This window comes from Primulina eburnea, chromosome 11, assembly GCF_022965805.1.
Source record: "Primulina eburnea isolate SZY01 chromosome 11, ASM2296580v1, whole genome shotgun sequence".
Classification (NCBI taxonomy): domain Eukaryota; kingdom Viridiplantae; phylum Streptophyta; class Magnoliopsida; order Lamiales; family Gesneriaceae; genus Primulina; species Primulina eburnea.
Window position 1 is genome coordinate 36926400 of NC_133111.1, and position 16509 is coordinate 36942908.

General features: G+C 35.0%; 1 protein-coding gene across 1 annotated transcript; it reads left to right on the forward strand.

The window, feature by feature from the left end:
- Positions 1–11659: 11659 nt before the first annotated feature.
- Positions 11660–16144, forward strand: LOC140805597 (uncharacterized). Its single transcript, XM_073161859.1, has 4 exons — positions 11660–13440; positions 13789–14320; positions 14513–15249; positions 15439–16144. Exons 1-4 carry the CDS (start codon positions 11660–11662, stop codon positions 16142–16144), a joined length of 3756 nt encoding a protein of 1251 aa, XP_073017960.1.
- Positions 16145–16509: the final 365 nt, after the last annotated feature.

The following is a 16509-nucleotide window of genomic DNA, read 5'->3' on the forward strand; positions in this document are numbered from 1 at the left end:
TTTCCGGTCATTTTTCCTGCAGATTTACCACGCCAAGTGAGACACGATCACATGCATAAGCTTACTCTAAAATGAACAAAATGTAAATGAAATGTATGCATGCACAATGCAAACACACACAAAACCAATGCAGTAAAACGCGTAAAAACCACACCTATCAATTACATGGAGCTGAACCGAGTCACAGTCAAGAATAAGTATCCACTGCCCAGGATCGAGGATCTATTCGATCAGCTTCAGGGAGCATCAGTATTCTCGAAGATATATCTCCGATCAGGATACCACCAACTGAAGGTGAGATAGTTTGACGTGCATAAGACGGCTTTCAGGATGCGTTATGGGAACTATGAATTTATGATGATGCCCTTCGGACTGACAAACACGCTAACGATCTTCATGGATCTCATGAATCGCGTGTTTCAGTTGCTCATAGTTTTCAAAGATGACATACTGATTTATTCAAAGAGCAGAGAAGAACACAGTCAGCGTCTGAGGATCGTACTGTAAGCATGCTTAACGGACCTGTTTCGGATCGGAATCGACCCGGAACCGGTCCGTTAAGCCCGGAACCGGATCCGGTATGATGAACCAGACCCGAAACCATGTACAATCCATTCTTTGGTTGGTTGAACTGGTCCAGCGTGTTCTGAACCGGTTTCGTTCCAGTCCGTAATCGGATCCAACCCGGAACCAGACTCGGAACTTGAAATTTTTTTTTTAAAAAAATGACTTTGGGCCAATGGTTGCGAATGCAGCCGTTGGCCCAAATTCTACGGCTACTGAAATCTACAAATTTGTGTTTTGCAATTTGGCCCCAATTTTGGGTTCCTTATTGCAAATATATAATTTTTTCCCACCCAAAATCACCTATAAATACATGTCATTTTTAATATTTCAAACATAAATTTTCTCTAAATTTTACATTTCTCTACTATCAATACATTTTTTTGCTATAATTTCTCCAAATATATTCAATAATTGTGCTATAATTTTATCTATAATCAATATTTTTTATTGTTATTTATTTACTATTTCGCAATTTACTCACATAAATAATTCGAATTTCAATGACATCATCGTCAAACCGTGGTGGTGGTGGAGGAGAATATGTTTTGACTTTGGTGAACATTTTGGCTACATCCCGACTTTGATGAAGTCGAACCTGGCCACGAGGAAGAAGAAGCCATAGAACTCCCCAATAAAGATGTAAAGACGTCATCGTCTACCCGAGCAAGCAACTCAATTTCAACGAGCACGACGACAACCCAAGCGAAGCAAAGTTTGGGATCACTTCGATATTGAACAACAAGGTACGAATAACTCTTTTTCCTTATGTAAAATTTTCAAAACGAGATATTTTTACAAAACAGGTGGTGATTCCGATGGTTCCGGTGGTACCAACACTTTGACAAAAACTAGTTACGTATATAAACTTGACCCTGATACGCTATTACCATTCGGTAGAGAACCAACACAACAACAAATTAATCCTTCAAGTGGTAAAGCTTTCATAATTAAAAAAGAAATGTCTCGAAAAGCTATCGTAAATTTTGTTACCAAATGTTGTCAACCTTTTATAATAGCTGAACAAGAAGGTTTTGTTGAATTTACTAGTATTATTCAACATGATTTTCACAATATTTCTAGGCACACAATTAAGAAATATTGTTTTGATAATTTTAAAGAATATAAAGAAACACTAAAATCGCATCTTTCAAATATTTCTTGTAAAGTTAGTTTGACAACTGATATTTGAATTAATTTAAAATATGAATCTTATCTTGTTGTTATATGTCATTGGATTGACGAAACTTAGACTATTCAAAAAATAATTATTTAGAATCGTCATACAATGCATACACTATAGTTAGATATGATAAAATGTAGTTAAGATTTATGGCATACAAAATAAATAATGTTGATCACGTTAGATAATACGAGTGTCAATACTCTTGCAATTAATATCTTAAAGATTCACTAAAACCAATTTTAGATGGTAATTGCTTCATTTTAGATGTGCATGTCATATTATCAATTTATATGTTAAATGTGCATGTGATGAGTATATGTCCACTGTAACTGAAAAATTCAAATTATGTGGGAAATTATTACGTGAAAGAAAATATGGACGTGACTGGAAAACAGTAGTCGAATCAAACAGAATTAAATTTAAAAAATTTCATCTTCCTGTTGAAACTAGATGGGATTCTTTATATCACTTGCTTCATACTTTATTACGTTTTCAAGATTTAGTTACTCCCTATTACAATAATATTGCGGTAGAATCTTTAATGCTACCTGATGATAGTTGGAATATTTTGAGTAAATGTGTTTCTTTATTAGAAATTTTAAAGAAGAAACCGATAAATTTTCGGGCATTACTACCCTACTTCAACCATGTTTCTACATTTGCTTTTCAATATGTTTTATAAATTTATTGTATATCGTGATGATTCTGTTATGCGTGATTTTGTTTCAAATGTGAAAAACAAAATTTTAAAATAATTGGGAAACCATCCAATTGTGCGTGGTTTGGAAACATTATTTGATCCTACTCAAAATCAAGGAGGATTAGACGTGTTTTTTTTTAATATTATGCTAAATTCTTCGAAATAACGTTGACGATCAAAAGAATTCAATCATGCATTCTCTCCAAGAAGTGTTTGATTTGTATGTTAGTGAACAATGTGATAACCGAGTGCGCAGCAAGAGGAGATGCCGACATATAAAAGCAAAAGTGGAGACTGAATTTTTTTCAGAGTTTGAAACGACAAAAGTTCAAAGAAAAATCGATGACAACAACTAATTACAATGAGATCCAAATTTAAGCCATTATATTGAGACTACGGAGAATTTCGATGTTCTCGATTGGTGGAAAGTAAATTCTAAAATTTATCCCGTGTTAGCTGCAATTGCAAGAGAAGTCCTACACATTCAAAGTTCAAGTGTTACTTCGGAATCACCATTTTCAATATGTGGAAGGATCATTGGTGAACAAAGAACTAATTAAAGCCAGAAACACTTTACATGCCTACAAGATTGGTTTGCAGCCGAGAAAAAGAATATGACTGTTGGCTCGATTGATGAATTTTGATAGGCTAGTAATAGTTAATATTTTATTTTCATATTTCCCGTTATTTTTAACCTCCGATATGTTTGATTGACACATTTTTGTGTATTTTTATTGTAGGAGGAACTTTTACGGTCTTGGAGCAAATTTGAGCTAAAAAGGTGATGTTTTATCACATTTGAAGTTTCCAAGATAGAGTTGAAAGTGAATGACCAAACCAGAAGAAGTCTTGGAATAAGGCGTGGCCACGCTTTATGACGATACTTCAGCTGTCAAAAATTACAAGAAGGGGAAATCTAAATAAAATAGTATCTATTATTTTATATTTTATGTTTAGGGTTAATAATAGATTATTGGGCTTTTAGCAAAATTTAGACCCAAAAATTGGAAAACCTCTCACCAACCACTAACGTGAGAAGGAGGCGGCACAATAAAAAATCTTCTCCAACCAATTCCACCCTCATCACACGTGAAGAGTAGAAAAGAAAGTGCAAAGATTTTCCCTCAACTTCTCTCCACAACTTAGGCTAAGTTTTATTTCTATTCAGGGGATTTTTACTATTTCAATTTATCACTGTGAGGCTTTTGTGATTTAATTTAATATTCGTGTTTTATTCAAGTATTTGTTGATTTATATTTAATTCTATGAAAGTTGTATCTCGGTTAATCTGACAATTTAATTTGATATATAATTTTCTACCGCTAACCATAAATTCATTGATCCGTAATTGTCATGAATGATTGGTACATGAGTAGCATAGATTAGATGTATTGTGCTATCATAATATATTTAATCTAAATAAATCGACGGAACTAAATCTTTCAATTGCAGCTATCTCGGTTGTTAGATTTTAGAATTAACTGTTTTCACGAAACCAAAATGCTATTTTTAATTAATATGGAACGCTATCGTGCCCAGTTAATTATTGGTAAGTTTTGACTGGATGCTGGGTTTGGTCAATTAAATTAGGAAAACGCAAGAATTTTAGCGGCTATCCCTATAATTCTAAAGTTAATTGTTTGTAATTGCATGAATAAATATATGTTAGCCGATGAACAGTGATACAATTGAATAGTAGAAATCCCTTGATCGAGCTTGGTAATATTAATTTACATTTAATTAGTTATTCATCTTGATTTGTTATTTCTTCTTGCATGTTAAATTAGTTCTAGTATTTTATTTAATTCATATCCAAAATCTCCCTTTTATTTGCATTTTACTCGAAAGAAATAAATCTCCCGTTCCCTGTGGATTCGACCCTGCTCATCATTACACTAATTTTATCTAGAGAGTAGGAATTTAATTTTGGTGGGTCAACGACAGCACACCAAATTTTGGCGCCGTTGCCGGGGAACGGTGCAAGGTTAGTTTTTTCGAGTTTTGTTTTTTTTTTTTGTTTTACGTCTCATTCTTCTTGTACAGGTGATTCATCAAGAAAACAAGAATTTGACAATTTTTGTTGTGAAATACTTTGAGATGTTTCATCGACAAGTATTCACAACTTTTGCTCAACAAAACGGAGAGCCATTCTACGTAGCATGGGAGAGATTCAATAATTTAATAACAACATTCAGGAATCATGATTTTTCTAACTATGTTCTTATTCGACTTTTTCTTAAAGGTTTGGATGCAGTTACACGAAGATGGGTATTTAATGGAGCACTGACAACTGGTAGTCCATTACTTAGTCGACATGAAGACGGTGTGATATATTTGCTAAAATGATATGGCCGACTTTGACTACCATCAATATTGGAATCCTTCGCTGCAGAGTTGGAGCCACCAATACCCTCCAGAAATTAGCCGATCTGATTTTACAGACCAACCTTTCGAGCATCAAGAAGATGAGGGATATAGTCTTGAAATAATCATAAGTCGATTGAATGCTATGGTAAACAAGCGCGTGGCATTGAATGAGGAAACTGTTGAACCTCAGTCTGAAGAAGTTTTGGAAGAAATATCACACAAAGATGAGGCACCAATGAAGTTGAGAGATGAACAAGCTCCTGAGACTATCGATTTGAGCTCGTCGATAATATTATCGTACATACATCTAGGGGATCCTTGTTTTTCTCCATTGCCGATTTCAACAGATTTTGTTCTTCAAGAGCCAACGATGATACTCTCATCTCATGCCTATTATTTAAAGTCACGTTCTGTTGAGAAAACGAGCTTATATTGCATACATCAAGCCAAACTTGAGGGCACATGGAACCAAGACCCATATATGGTGTCATATGACACGTACTTTGGGCGGCAGCCGCTCTTTGAATGAGTGCTTTTGAGGGTCAAGCCGACGACTAAAAATCAAGCGCTTTTGGGAGGCAACCCAATTTTTTTTTTCCCCTTCCTTATTACATTTAATTTCTTTTATTTTTATTTTTATTTTTATTTTTTAAAAATAGTACAATTTTTATTACCTTTGTCCAGAAGATGTCTTCTAACAAGGCGTGACCACGCCTTATAAGAATAACACTTCTGCGCAAAAAAAACAAAAAAAAAAAACGAAAATTCCAGCAGAGGTTTTCACACAAGGCGTGGCCACGCCTTGTTGAAACACCTCTACTGAAAAAAAAAAAAAAAAAAAAAATTCCAGTAGAGGTTTTCACATAAGGCGTGGCCACGCCTTATTCAAATACCTCTACTGCTGGGAGGTTCTTTTTTTTCCTTTTCCTTAAAAAAAAAAAATTCAAAAAAAAAATTAACCTATTTTTTTTTTCTCTCTCTCTCACAGCAGCGTCCACCACAGCAATAGGACACCTTGCTCTATGATGCCCAAAAATTTTCAGGGGAGTTCTCTAACTTCCCTTGCTTGCTTTTACTGTCTATGTTGTGCATCTAATTTTGTGTCATTGAGGACATTGCCACATTTAGGTGTGGGAGGGTATATTGCCTTATTTCTCGTTTTAATTTCTTTTTTCTTCTCATTTTTTGCATAAAAGTAAAAAAAAATAAATAGTGACATTGTTAGTTCCTAGCATCTAGTTCATTTGTTATCTCTTTCTTCTGAATCCTGATTGCTTCCGATGCGAAAAAAAAAATGATGTTTTCTTTGTGTGCAAATGTTTTTGCATTCTCACGTTTGCATTATGAATAAGTTGCTCTTGATGATAGTTAGAGATGACAAGTGTGTGGGATTTAACACAATTGCTATATTTTTTCTTTGCTGAGCTTTGAGCCTATGAGCAATCATGATATCATGCTCCATTTTCTTTGATTGTGTGTTGTCATTGCATTGTTAATTTTTCTAGAACTTGCATTGTTATACATGTCTTTGTCAACACTTTGTGGTGGATTAGGTGCATAAACAAAACGATAAGGGCAATAGGTTCAAACCATTTTCATTCGCATCATTTGAGCCGTTCGTTGAGCCTACCCTGATTATTAGACCCCTAGTTAACCAAGTTTGAGCCTCAGCCTTTTTCTTTGAATGAAAATAGCCACATTACAAGCCGTGTCAAATCCTTTTTGTTGGTTATCCCCCTTTTTGAACCTTGAATTGAAAAATCATATAAAATTTTCATAAATAGCATCATTCAATCCAAAATAGTGTGAATTGTTGGGATTTATTCAATCTCGAAACCTCATAGTCGCCGTCTACAAAAAAAAACCAGAAAAAAAAATAGAAAGAAGAAAAGTAGACGGAGTGAAAGAAAAAAAAAAGAGCAAAAAAAATACACAAAACAAAAAAAAAAAGAGAAAAAAAAAATGCTCTTGATTGTTATAATGAGATATAAGAGTTTTTGGATACATTTTTATTTTTGGTGAGAAAAGTTTGATATGGTTTCTCCAATTCCTTAGCTGATTGTTTCTTTTTATAACCCATTTATAGCCCTTTTTGTTTGTGTATTTTAATTCATTCATTTAGTGGAAGGATGTGATATATTTGCAAGCCTATGGTAAGAATTTTCAATGCATTTGACATGAGAGTTTGTTGATATATATCCTAGACACTGATGAGCGGAATGAGCGAATCTTGTGAGGAGTTGTTAAATCCCACACATTTTAATCTCTACATATTCTGATTACAGTGATTGTTCATGATGTTATTTTGTGAGATGCTCTGAAATTAAAATGTCTTGTTGCATGAAAAAAAAAAAAATTTTGGATAAGTAGAGGAAGCGGAAGGAGGACGAAAAATTGAGATAATGAGTTGATCTATTTTATGCTTGAGGACAAGCATCGTTTAGGTGTGGGAGATTTTGATAGGCTAGTAATAGTTAATATTTTATTTTCATATTTCCCGTTATTTTTAACCTCCGATATGTTTGATTGACACATTTTTGTGTATTTTTATTGTAGGAGGAACTTTTACGGTCTTGGAGCAAATTTGAGCTAAAAAGGTGATGTTTTATCACATTTGAAGTTTCCAAGATAGAGTTGAAAGTGAATGACCAAACCAGAAGAAGTCTTGGAATAAGGCGTGGCCACGCTTTATGACGATACTTCAGCTGTCAAAAATTACAAGAAGGGGAAATCTAAATAAAATAGTATCTATTATTTTATATTTTATGTTTAGGGTTAATAATAGATTATTGGGCTTTTAGCAAAATTTAGACCCAAAAATTGGAAAACCTCTCACCAACCACTAACGTGAGAAGGAGGCGGCACAATAAAAAATCTTCTCCAACCAATTCCACCCTCATCACACGTGAAGAGTAGAAAAGAAAGTGCAAAGATTTTCTCTCAACTTCTCTCCACAACTTAGGCTAAGTTTTATTTCTATTCAGGGGATTTTTACTATTTCAATTTATCACTGTGAGGCTTTTGTGATTTAATTTAATATTCGTGTTTTATTCAAGTATTTGTTGATTTATATTTAATTCTATGAAAGTTGTATCTCGGTTAATCTGACAATTTAATTTGATATATAATTTTCTACCGCTAACCATAAATTCATTGATCCGTAATTGTCATGAATGATTGGTACATGAGTAGCATAGATTAGATGTATTGTGCTATCATAATATATTTAATCTAAATAAATCGACGGAACTAAATCTTTCAATTGCAGCTATCTCGGTTGTTAGATTTTAGAATTAACTGTTTTCACGAAACCAAAATGCTATTTTTAATTAATATGGAACGCTATCGTGCCCAGTTAATTATTGGTAAGTTTTGACTGGATGCTGGGTTTGGTCAATTAAATTAGGAAAACGCAAGAATTTTAGCGGCTATCCCTATAATTCTAAAGTTAATTGCTTGTAATTGCATGAATAAATATATGTTAGCCGATGAACAGTGATACAATTGAATAGTAGAAATCCCTTGAATCTAGCTTGGTAATATTAATTTACATTTAATTAGTTATTCATCTTGATTTGTTATTTCTTCTTGCATGTTAAATTAGTTCTAGTATTTTATTTAATTCATATCCAAAATCTCCCTTTTATTTGCATTTTACTCGAAAGAAATAAATCTCCCGTTCCCTGTGGATTCGACCCTGCTCATCATTACACTAATTTTATCTAGAGAGTAGGAATTTAATTTTGGTGGGTCAACGACAGCACACCAAATTTCAAAGCTCAAGTTCTGATGAAGATCCAGAATATTCAAAATATATTTTAATAAATCATGATGAATTTTAGATTTTCAATTGTGAAATCAATATTTCAATTATTTATTTTTATGATTAATCGGTATTGTTTCAATTCAAAAAAAAAAACTAAATAAAAAAATGTTCATTAATAAAAGTAATTATATATTAAAAATAATAATATTCGAACAAGGAACTTGGAACTGGTCCAAACCGAATCGGACCACTATGGTCGCTTCGTCTGAGTGATAAAATGAAACTCAGACATGCTATACTAATCGATGATGGCTCCATAACCGGATACAGCTACTATTCAGAAAAGTGGTCTTACGGCCTTTTTTCCGCTTCATACCAGTATCCTGCTCTATGAAAGCTGTAAGAATATGATTTATTATTATTAATTATTAGTATTAGTATTATATTTATTAGGTATTATAAAGTGCAAAACATTGAAAAACATGAAGTGCAAAACATTGAAAAACATGAGTGCAAAACATTGAAAAAAAACATGAGTGCAAAACATTGACAAAACATGAGTGCAAAACATTGAAAATCAAATGTGCCAAAATTGACTAAAATAAATAAAATATATTAAAGTATGCATCAAATTGTGGAAATTATTTTAAAATCTTGCCTATAAATAGATGTATTGAGTTTGAGAGAAATCACACCAAAACCTTTCCATCTAGAGCAAGCTTGAAGTTTGAAATCATCAATCTTTCTTGAAGTGAAATTTAGGAGCAATAATTCTGTTATACTTCTGAAAATTCGTTCCATCACTTCCGACCTCAGAATCCGATCTTCACCGTTCATAATACACTTTCATATGTTTTAAACATCATATCAAAATTTCAGCCTCATCCATACGGTCAAATTTTGTGAAACCCTTCGGCAAGAAAACTGCTCGGATTTCAAACGAGTTTAGCTAATTTACGGATTTTCGGACGATAAATTCCAGCTTGTTTCTTCCATAATTTAGGAGCACCTTTCGGTAAGTGGGCTTATGTTTTAAAGTATTTAAGTATGTTTTCGAAAATTCGATCGACATGATATATTCCTTCGATTTGATATATGAATATTTTGTTTCAATATATTGTTAAGCATGTTTAAATCAATTTCAAGTGAATGTTCTTTTCGTTTCAAAATTATGTTGTCTTTGTTTCATGTTATATTCTAATATATATTCTTAAACACCAAATTGGTGTATTCTAAGAATTATGTTTAAAGGCACTGTTATGATTCAAGTTAGAAATGGTAAAAAGGAAAATTTTCCTAAAACATGATAAGATATGACAAGTTTATGGCCCTGATGCGGTGGGTAATAATAACCGATATATGGCCTCACCCCTTAGAGGAATTACATATAGGGGACTGATCAGTAACACCATGGATAATAAGATGAAATAACAGTGCAATACGAATAATTTATGTCTATATGCATATGCTAAGTTATGTTTGCTCATTGTTAATATCATATCTTGATATGAATAATTATTGTGACATGAAATTCATTTAATATTTACATAAATATATATAAGTTATGTCGTATCTATCATTTTATTGTTCCGACGTTTGTTGAGACACGGAAAATTTCGAATGGTTAAAGATCTATATATGTATATCCTTGTGTTATTGTGATCGATCGGCCCCCACTTGCTGAGTATTTCACAAAATACTCACCCTTACACCTCTCACTCCCAGATAAGAATGAAAAACAAGTTGAAGAAGAAGAGCAAATGCATTTCTGGGGATGGTAACGAGGTTTCAGTTGATCAAGACATACTTTGGAATTTGACTATCTTTTATTTCTACGTTGTTCGCTTCCGCACTCATTTATTAAGTTGATTATGTTGTAAAGACAATGTATGTTTTATGAAAAGACTGGTTTGGTTGTATACTGTACTACGAGGCTTGTTGATTTACGATTGAATAATTGTAAAACAACGCCGGATGTCAACTCACCCCGGTATCGGGACGTGACATTTAAGTGGTATCAGAGCCCTCCAGGTTCATAATCCGGCTGGGAAATTGCCATAGGAAATTTGACAAAGTCAGTTTTTGGCAAGACCCTAGCGACTTCCTACCAATGAACAATATTCACTGTTCTTATCGTGACATCTGAAAATCACCATATTCTATTGTTGAAGCATCCAAAATCACGTTTTGCCGTTTTTGGTAATAATCGTGAATATCATAAACTCCTTGTTCTAAGCCTTTCCATTGGTTTTATTTCAGGAAATGGCTTCCCGTACTCGTGCTGAAATACCCAAACGTATGCGTGAACTCGCTCTTAGTAACCACGAGATTGCGATGGCAAACCTTAGAGCTCAACTTTATGAAGAGCAACAAAAACACCAAGAGCAATTGTTGGCCAAAGATTTGGCATATGAAAACTTGAAAAAGGAAAAACAAGAGTTAGAAGAGATCAAAGACCATTTTCAGGCTGACGTACAAAGGTTTGCTTACTATCTCAACTCAGAAGAGAAAAATCACGAAATGACCAAAAATAAACTAGAGGCTTCCCAAACAAAAGTCCTTGAATTGAACAAAGAACACCAACAAATGCTAGAAGAATCCCAAGCACTCCAGTCTCAAATTCAACAAAGTATACTGATGGAAAATCAACGTCGTCAGCAAGATGAGGCCACCATTCAAGAACTACAGAATTCAGTGCACAATTTGACTATGCAAAATGAACAATTACAGAATTATGTTCATCATCTTGAGGATGCCATCATTATGGCATTGGAGCCGGAAGTAGAACCGGTAGAAGAACAGATGGAAGATGAAGTATTAGGAGATGGCGAGGTTTTAGATGATTGAGTATTTAGTGTCGTGACTATTTGTAATAAGGATTGATAATCCATTTCCTTTCTTTTACTTCTTATCATTACACTTCTGAAAACTTTGATTTGTATTGCTTTTCCTTCTCATTGGAATCAATAAAAAGTTTATTTGATCTATTCCTTGATTGATTTCATATTTGAGTTAATCTTCAATATTTTTGTACATAATTATTCAAACATCTTAGAAATTCTCATGCGTGTAGGAAATGGCAGAGAGACCCTATCGTAGCAACCGCAACCCGCGATATGCCAATCGCAACAATGATTGCAACAACAATAACAACGAAGATACACCACCAGCAGCAAGAGTTGGCCTTAGCAGAGAAGATTTAATGGCCATAGCAACCATTGTGGCAACAACCATCCAAGGAATGAGCCATGTAAATACCAACACTAATCAGCCACCACCACCTCCACCACCGAATGGAATCAAACACCATTATGAATCTCTTCGGAGGAATCGAGTCCCAACGTTTGACGGCAACCCTGACCCAGAAGTTGGTCAAGGCTGGCTCAAGAATATTGAGACACAACTCCAATTGCTTGAAGTGCCAAATGAACTAAAAGTGACTGTGGTGACACCATTCCTAGAAGAAAAGGCGGCCAAATGGTGGGAGACAATCTCAGCAAATATGACAGAAGTCGGACCAATCACATGGCAAAGATTTCGAGAAGCATTCTTGAAACAATACTATCCACCAGAGTTGAGATTAAAATTGTTGAGTGAATTTGAGAATTTTACTCAAACCCCGGATATGTCTGTTGTGGAGTACACTTCTAAATTCAACTCCCTTGGAACCTATGCTCCTGCCATCATGGCAGATGATATCCTGAAGATGCATCGTTTCAAACGTGGTCTGAACAGCCGTATCCAATCAGCTCTGGCAGTTTACCAACCCACAGGTTTTGATGATTTAATGGGAGCAGCCATTAGAGCTGAGACTGATATCAAGCGCCGAGAAGATGAAAATAAAAATAAACGACCTCTCACTGGACAATCTTTTCAAGGTAAACAACCAGTTAAAAGGTCAAACCAATCAAGTGGACCATTCAAGGGAACTCCTTCCAATTCAACTACGACATTCTCAAGCATAAAACCGTGTCCATTATGCAACTACCGACACATTGGAGAATGTCGAAGGAACACTGGTGCTTGCTTCAATTGTGGGAAGATGGGACATCGAATTGCTAATTGTCCTGAACCATTAAAGAAAATGACATGGTCAAACACTAATGATACCCCCAACAAGCCAAAGGAGAATAAGACCAATGCTCGTATGTTTGCCATAACTCAAGAAGAGGCAGATGATGCAAACGATGTCGTGGCAGGTACCATTATAATCAATAAAATTTCAGCTTATGTGTTGTTTGACTGTGGTGCCACTCATTCATTTATTTCTAAGAGATTCACTAAGAAGTTAGGGCTTATACCAGAGATACTTGTTGAACCTTTTAGAATTGCTACTCCCACCAGTAAAACAATTGAAACACATAAGATACATCGGAACTGCATAGTATATATCAATGAACACACATTCAACGCTGAATTGATTCAAGTTAACATGGTGGAGTTCGACGTTATTCTGGGAATGGATTGGTTATCCAAGAGTCATGCAATAGTAGATTGTCGGCATAAGATTATCAAACTCCGAACTCCAAGCCAAAAAGAAATCACATACCATGGCAAGGCTAAGAAACGTAAATCCCTCCTTTCTGCATCTCAAACCTGGAAAGCCATGAAGTCTGGAGAAATAGTTTATCTAGCAATGGTAAACGAAGTAAAAGAAGGAGTCGAGCTCAAGATAGAAGATATTCCAGTGGTACAAGAATTTTCGGATGTCTTTCCAGAAGAGCTACCTGGAATGGTTCCGGACCGTGAGATAGAATTCGAGATTAACTTGGTACCAGGTGCCACACCAATATCAAAGGCACCCTATCGAATGGCTCCAGCAGAACTCAATGAACTAAAAGAACAACTTCAAGAGTTGTTAGACAAGAAACAAATCAGACCAAGTGTCTCTCCTTGGGGAGCTCCAGTCTTATTTGTAAAGAAAAAGGATGGAAGTATGAGATTGTGTATCGATTATAGAGAACTCAACAAGATCACAATCAAAAACAGATATCCTCTTCCAAGGATAGATGATCTTTTCGATCAACTCAAAGGAGCCACAATATTTTCCAAGCTTGATTTGAGGACAGGATATCATCAACTGAAGGTCAAACCAGAAGACGTTCCAAAGACAGCTTTCAGAACAAGATATGGTCATTATGAGTTTACGGTAATGCCATTTGGATTGACAAATGCTCCAGCAGCTTTCATGGATCTCATGAACAGAGTATTCAAGCCATTTCTCGACAAATTTGTGGTGGTATTTATCGATGACATTCTCGTATATTCCCCAAGTGAAGAGGATCACAAAGAACATCTTCACCTGACTCTTCAGATGTTAAGAGAAAAAGAGTTATACGCGAAATTCAAGAAATGCGAATTCTGGCTAAAAAGTGTGACTTTCTTAGGCCATATCATTTCAAAAGAAGGAGTATCTGTGGACCCTAAAAAAGTGGAAGCAATCACTGGCTGGCCGATACCTAAGACAGTAACTGAAATTCGAAGCTTTCTAGGATTGGCAGGTTACTATCGAAAATTTGTTGAAGGTTTCTCTTCAATAGCTACGCCTCTTACAAAACTTACACAAAAGAACTCAAAATTTAACTGGAGTGAGGAATGTGAAAAGAGCTTCCAAACGCTCAAGGAAAAGCTTGCATCTACACCAGTATTGGTTCTACCCACTGAGGACAAAAGCTTTACCATTTACAGTGACGCATCAAAAGAGGGTTTAGGATGCGTACTCATGCAAGAAGGAAGAGTAATCGCATATGCATCAAGACAATTGAAGCCGTACGAGAAAAATTATCCTACTCACGACCTCGAACTAGCTGCGGTAGTTTTTGCCTTAAAAATTTGGAGGCATTATCTTTACGGCGCCAAATGCGAGATCTTCACAGATCATCAAAGTCTTAAGTATTTGTTCACACAAAAAGAATTGAACATGAGGCAGAGAAGATGGATTGAATTGTTAAAAGATTATGATTTAACAATAAGCTATCATCCGGGCAAGGCAAATAAGGTAGCTGATGCTTTAAGTAGGAAAAACATGGGTAAAGTGATCCTAGCTTCACTTTCTGCACAACCATGCCTTCAAGAAACAATCAAATTAAGACAAAATCAAGATCCTACTTTGACAAAACTTAAAGAACAAGTCAAAGAAAAGAAGTCACAAGATCTTCATATAGACGAGAGGGGAGTTCTGTGGATGAAAGGACGATTGTGTGTACCAAACATCGAGAATCTTCGACAGGAAGTAATGTCTGAAGCACATAAATCAAAATTTTCGGTCCACCCCGGCAGTACAAAAATGTACAGAGATTTAAAGAAAAATTTCTGGTGGAGCGGAATGAAGAAGGATGTAGCAGAATACATCTCTAGATGCCAGGTCTGTCAACAAGTTAAAGCTGAACATCAACGGCCTGGAGGACTTCTTCAACCCTTGGAAATTCCAGAATGGAAATGGGAACATATTTCTATGGATTTTGTAGTAGGTTTACCCAAGTCTAGGCAAAGTCATAATGGAATATGGGTAATCGTAGATAGACTCACAAAATCTGCACATTTTCTACCTGTCCGCATGAATTATAATCTGGAAAAATTGGCTACCATATACATGGACAATATTGTGCGATTACATGGAGTTCCGGCAAGCATTCTGTCTGATAGAGATCCAAGATTTGTATCTCGGTTCTGGAAAAGTTTTCAACAAGCTATGGGGACTAAGGTTACTCTCAGTACAGCTTATCACCCTCAAACTGATGGCCAAACAGAGAGAACAATACAAACCCTTGAAGATATGCTACGGGCATGTGCTTTAGAATTCAGGGGTAATTGGAGTGAACATCTACCTTTAATTGAGTTCGCTTACAATAACAGTTATCATAGCAGTATTGGAATGGCTCCATACGAAGCTCTATACGGTCGAAAATGTAGATCACCTCTGTACTGGGATGAGGTAGGAGAGAAATCCATAACTGGGCCTGAACTTGTCCAAGAAACCGTGGACAAAGTAACAATCATTAAAGAAAGACTCAAAATTGCTCAAGATCGACAGAAAAGTTGGGCTGATCTAAAGAGGAGACCAGTGGAGTTCACAGTTGGAGAAAAAGCCTACGTAAAAGTTTCTCCCATGAAAGGAGTTGTTCGATTCAATAAAGCTGGGAAATTACATCCTCGATACATAGGACCTTTTGAAATTTTAGAAAGAATCGGATCATTGGCATACAGACTAGCATTGCCACCAGATATGTCAAGAATTCATCATGTATTTCATGTTTCACAATTGAGGAAATACATTCCAGATCCAAGTCATGTTCTTGAAACTGGACCGCTCCTGATGGAAAATAATCTGAATGAAAAACTAAGATATGAAGAAGTTCCAATTCGAATTTTGGACACCAAAGAACAAGTATTAAGGCGACGCAACATTTCCTATGTTAAGATACAGTGGTCTAATCATACCGAAAGAGAAGCTACTTGGGAACTAAAAGAGAAGATGTTCGAGCAATATCCCTATCTGTTCGAAAATCTAGAAAACTCAAGTTTCAGGGACGAAACTTCCAATAAGGAGGGAGGAATGTAAGAATATGATTTATTATTATTAATTATTAGTATTAGTATTATATTTATTAGGTATTATAAAGTGCAAAACATTGAAAAACATGAAGTGCAAAACATTGAAAAACATGAGTGCAAAACATTGAAAAAAAACATGAGTGCAAAACATTGACAAAACATGAGTGCAAAACATTGAAAATCAAATGTGCCAAAATTGACTAAAATAAATAAAATATATTAAAGTATGCATCAAATTGTGGAAATTATTTTAAAATCTTGCCTATAAATAGATGTATTGAGTTTGAGAGAAATCACACCAAAACCTTTCCATCTAGAGCAAGCTTGAAGTTTGAAATCATCAATCTTTCTTGAAGTGAAATTTAGGAGCAA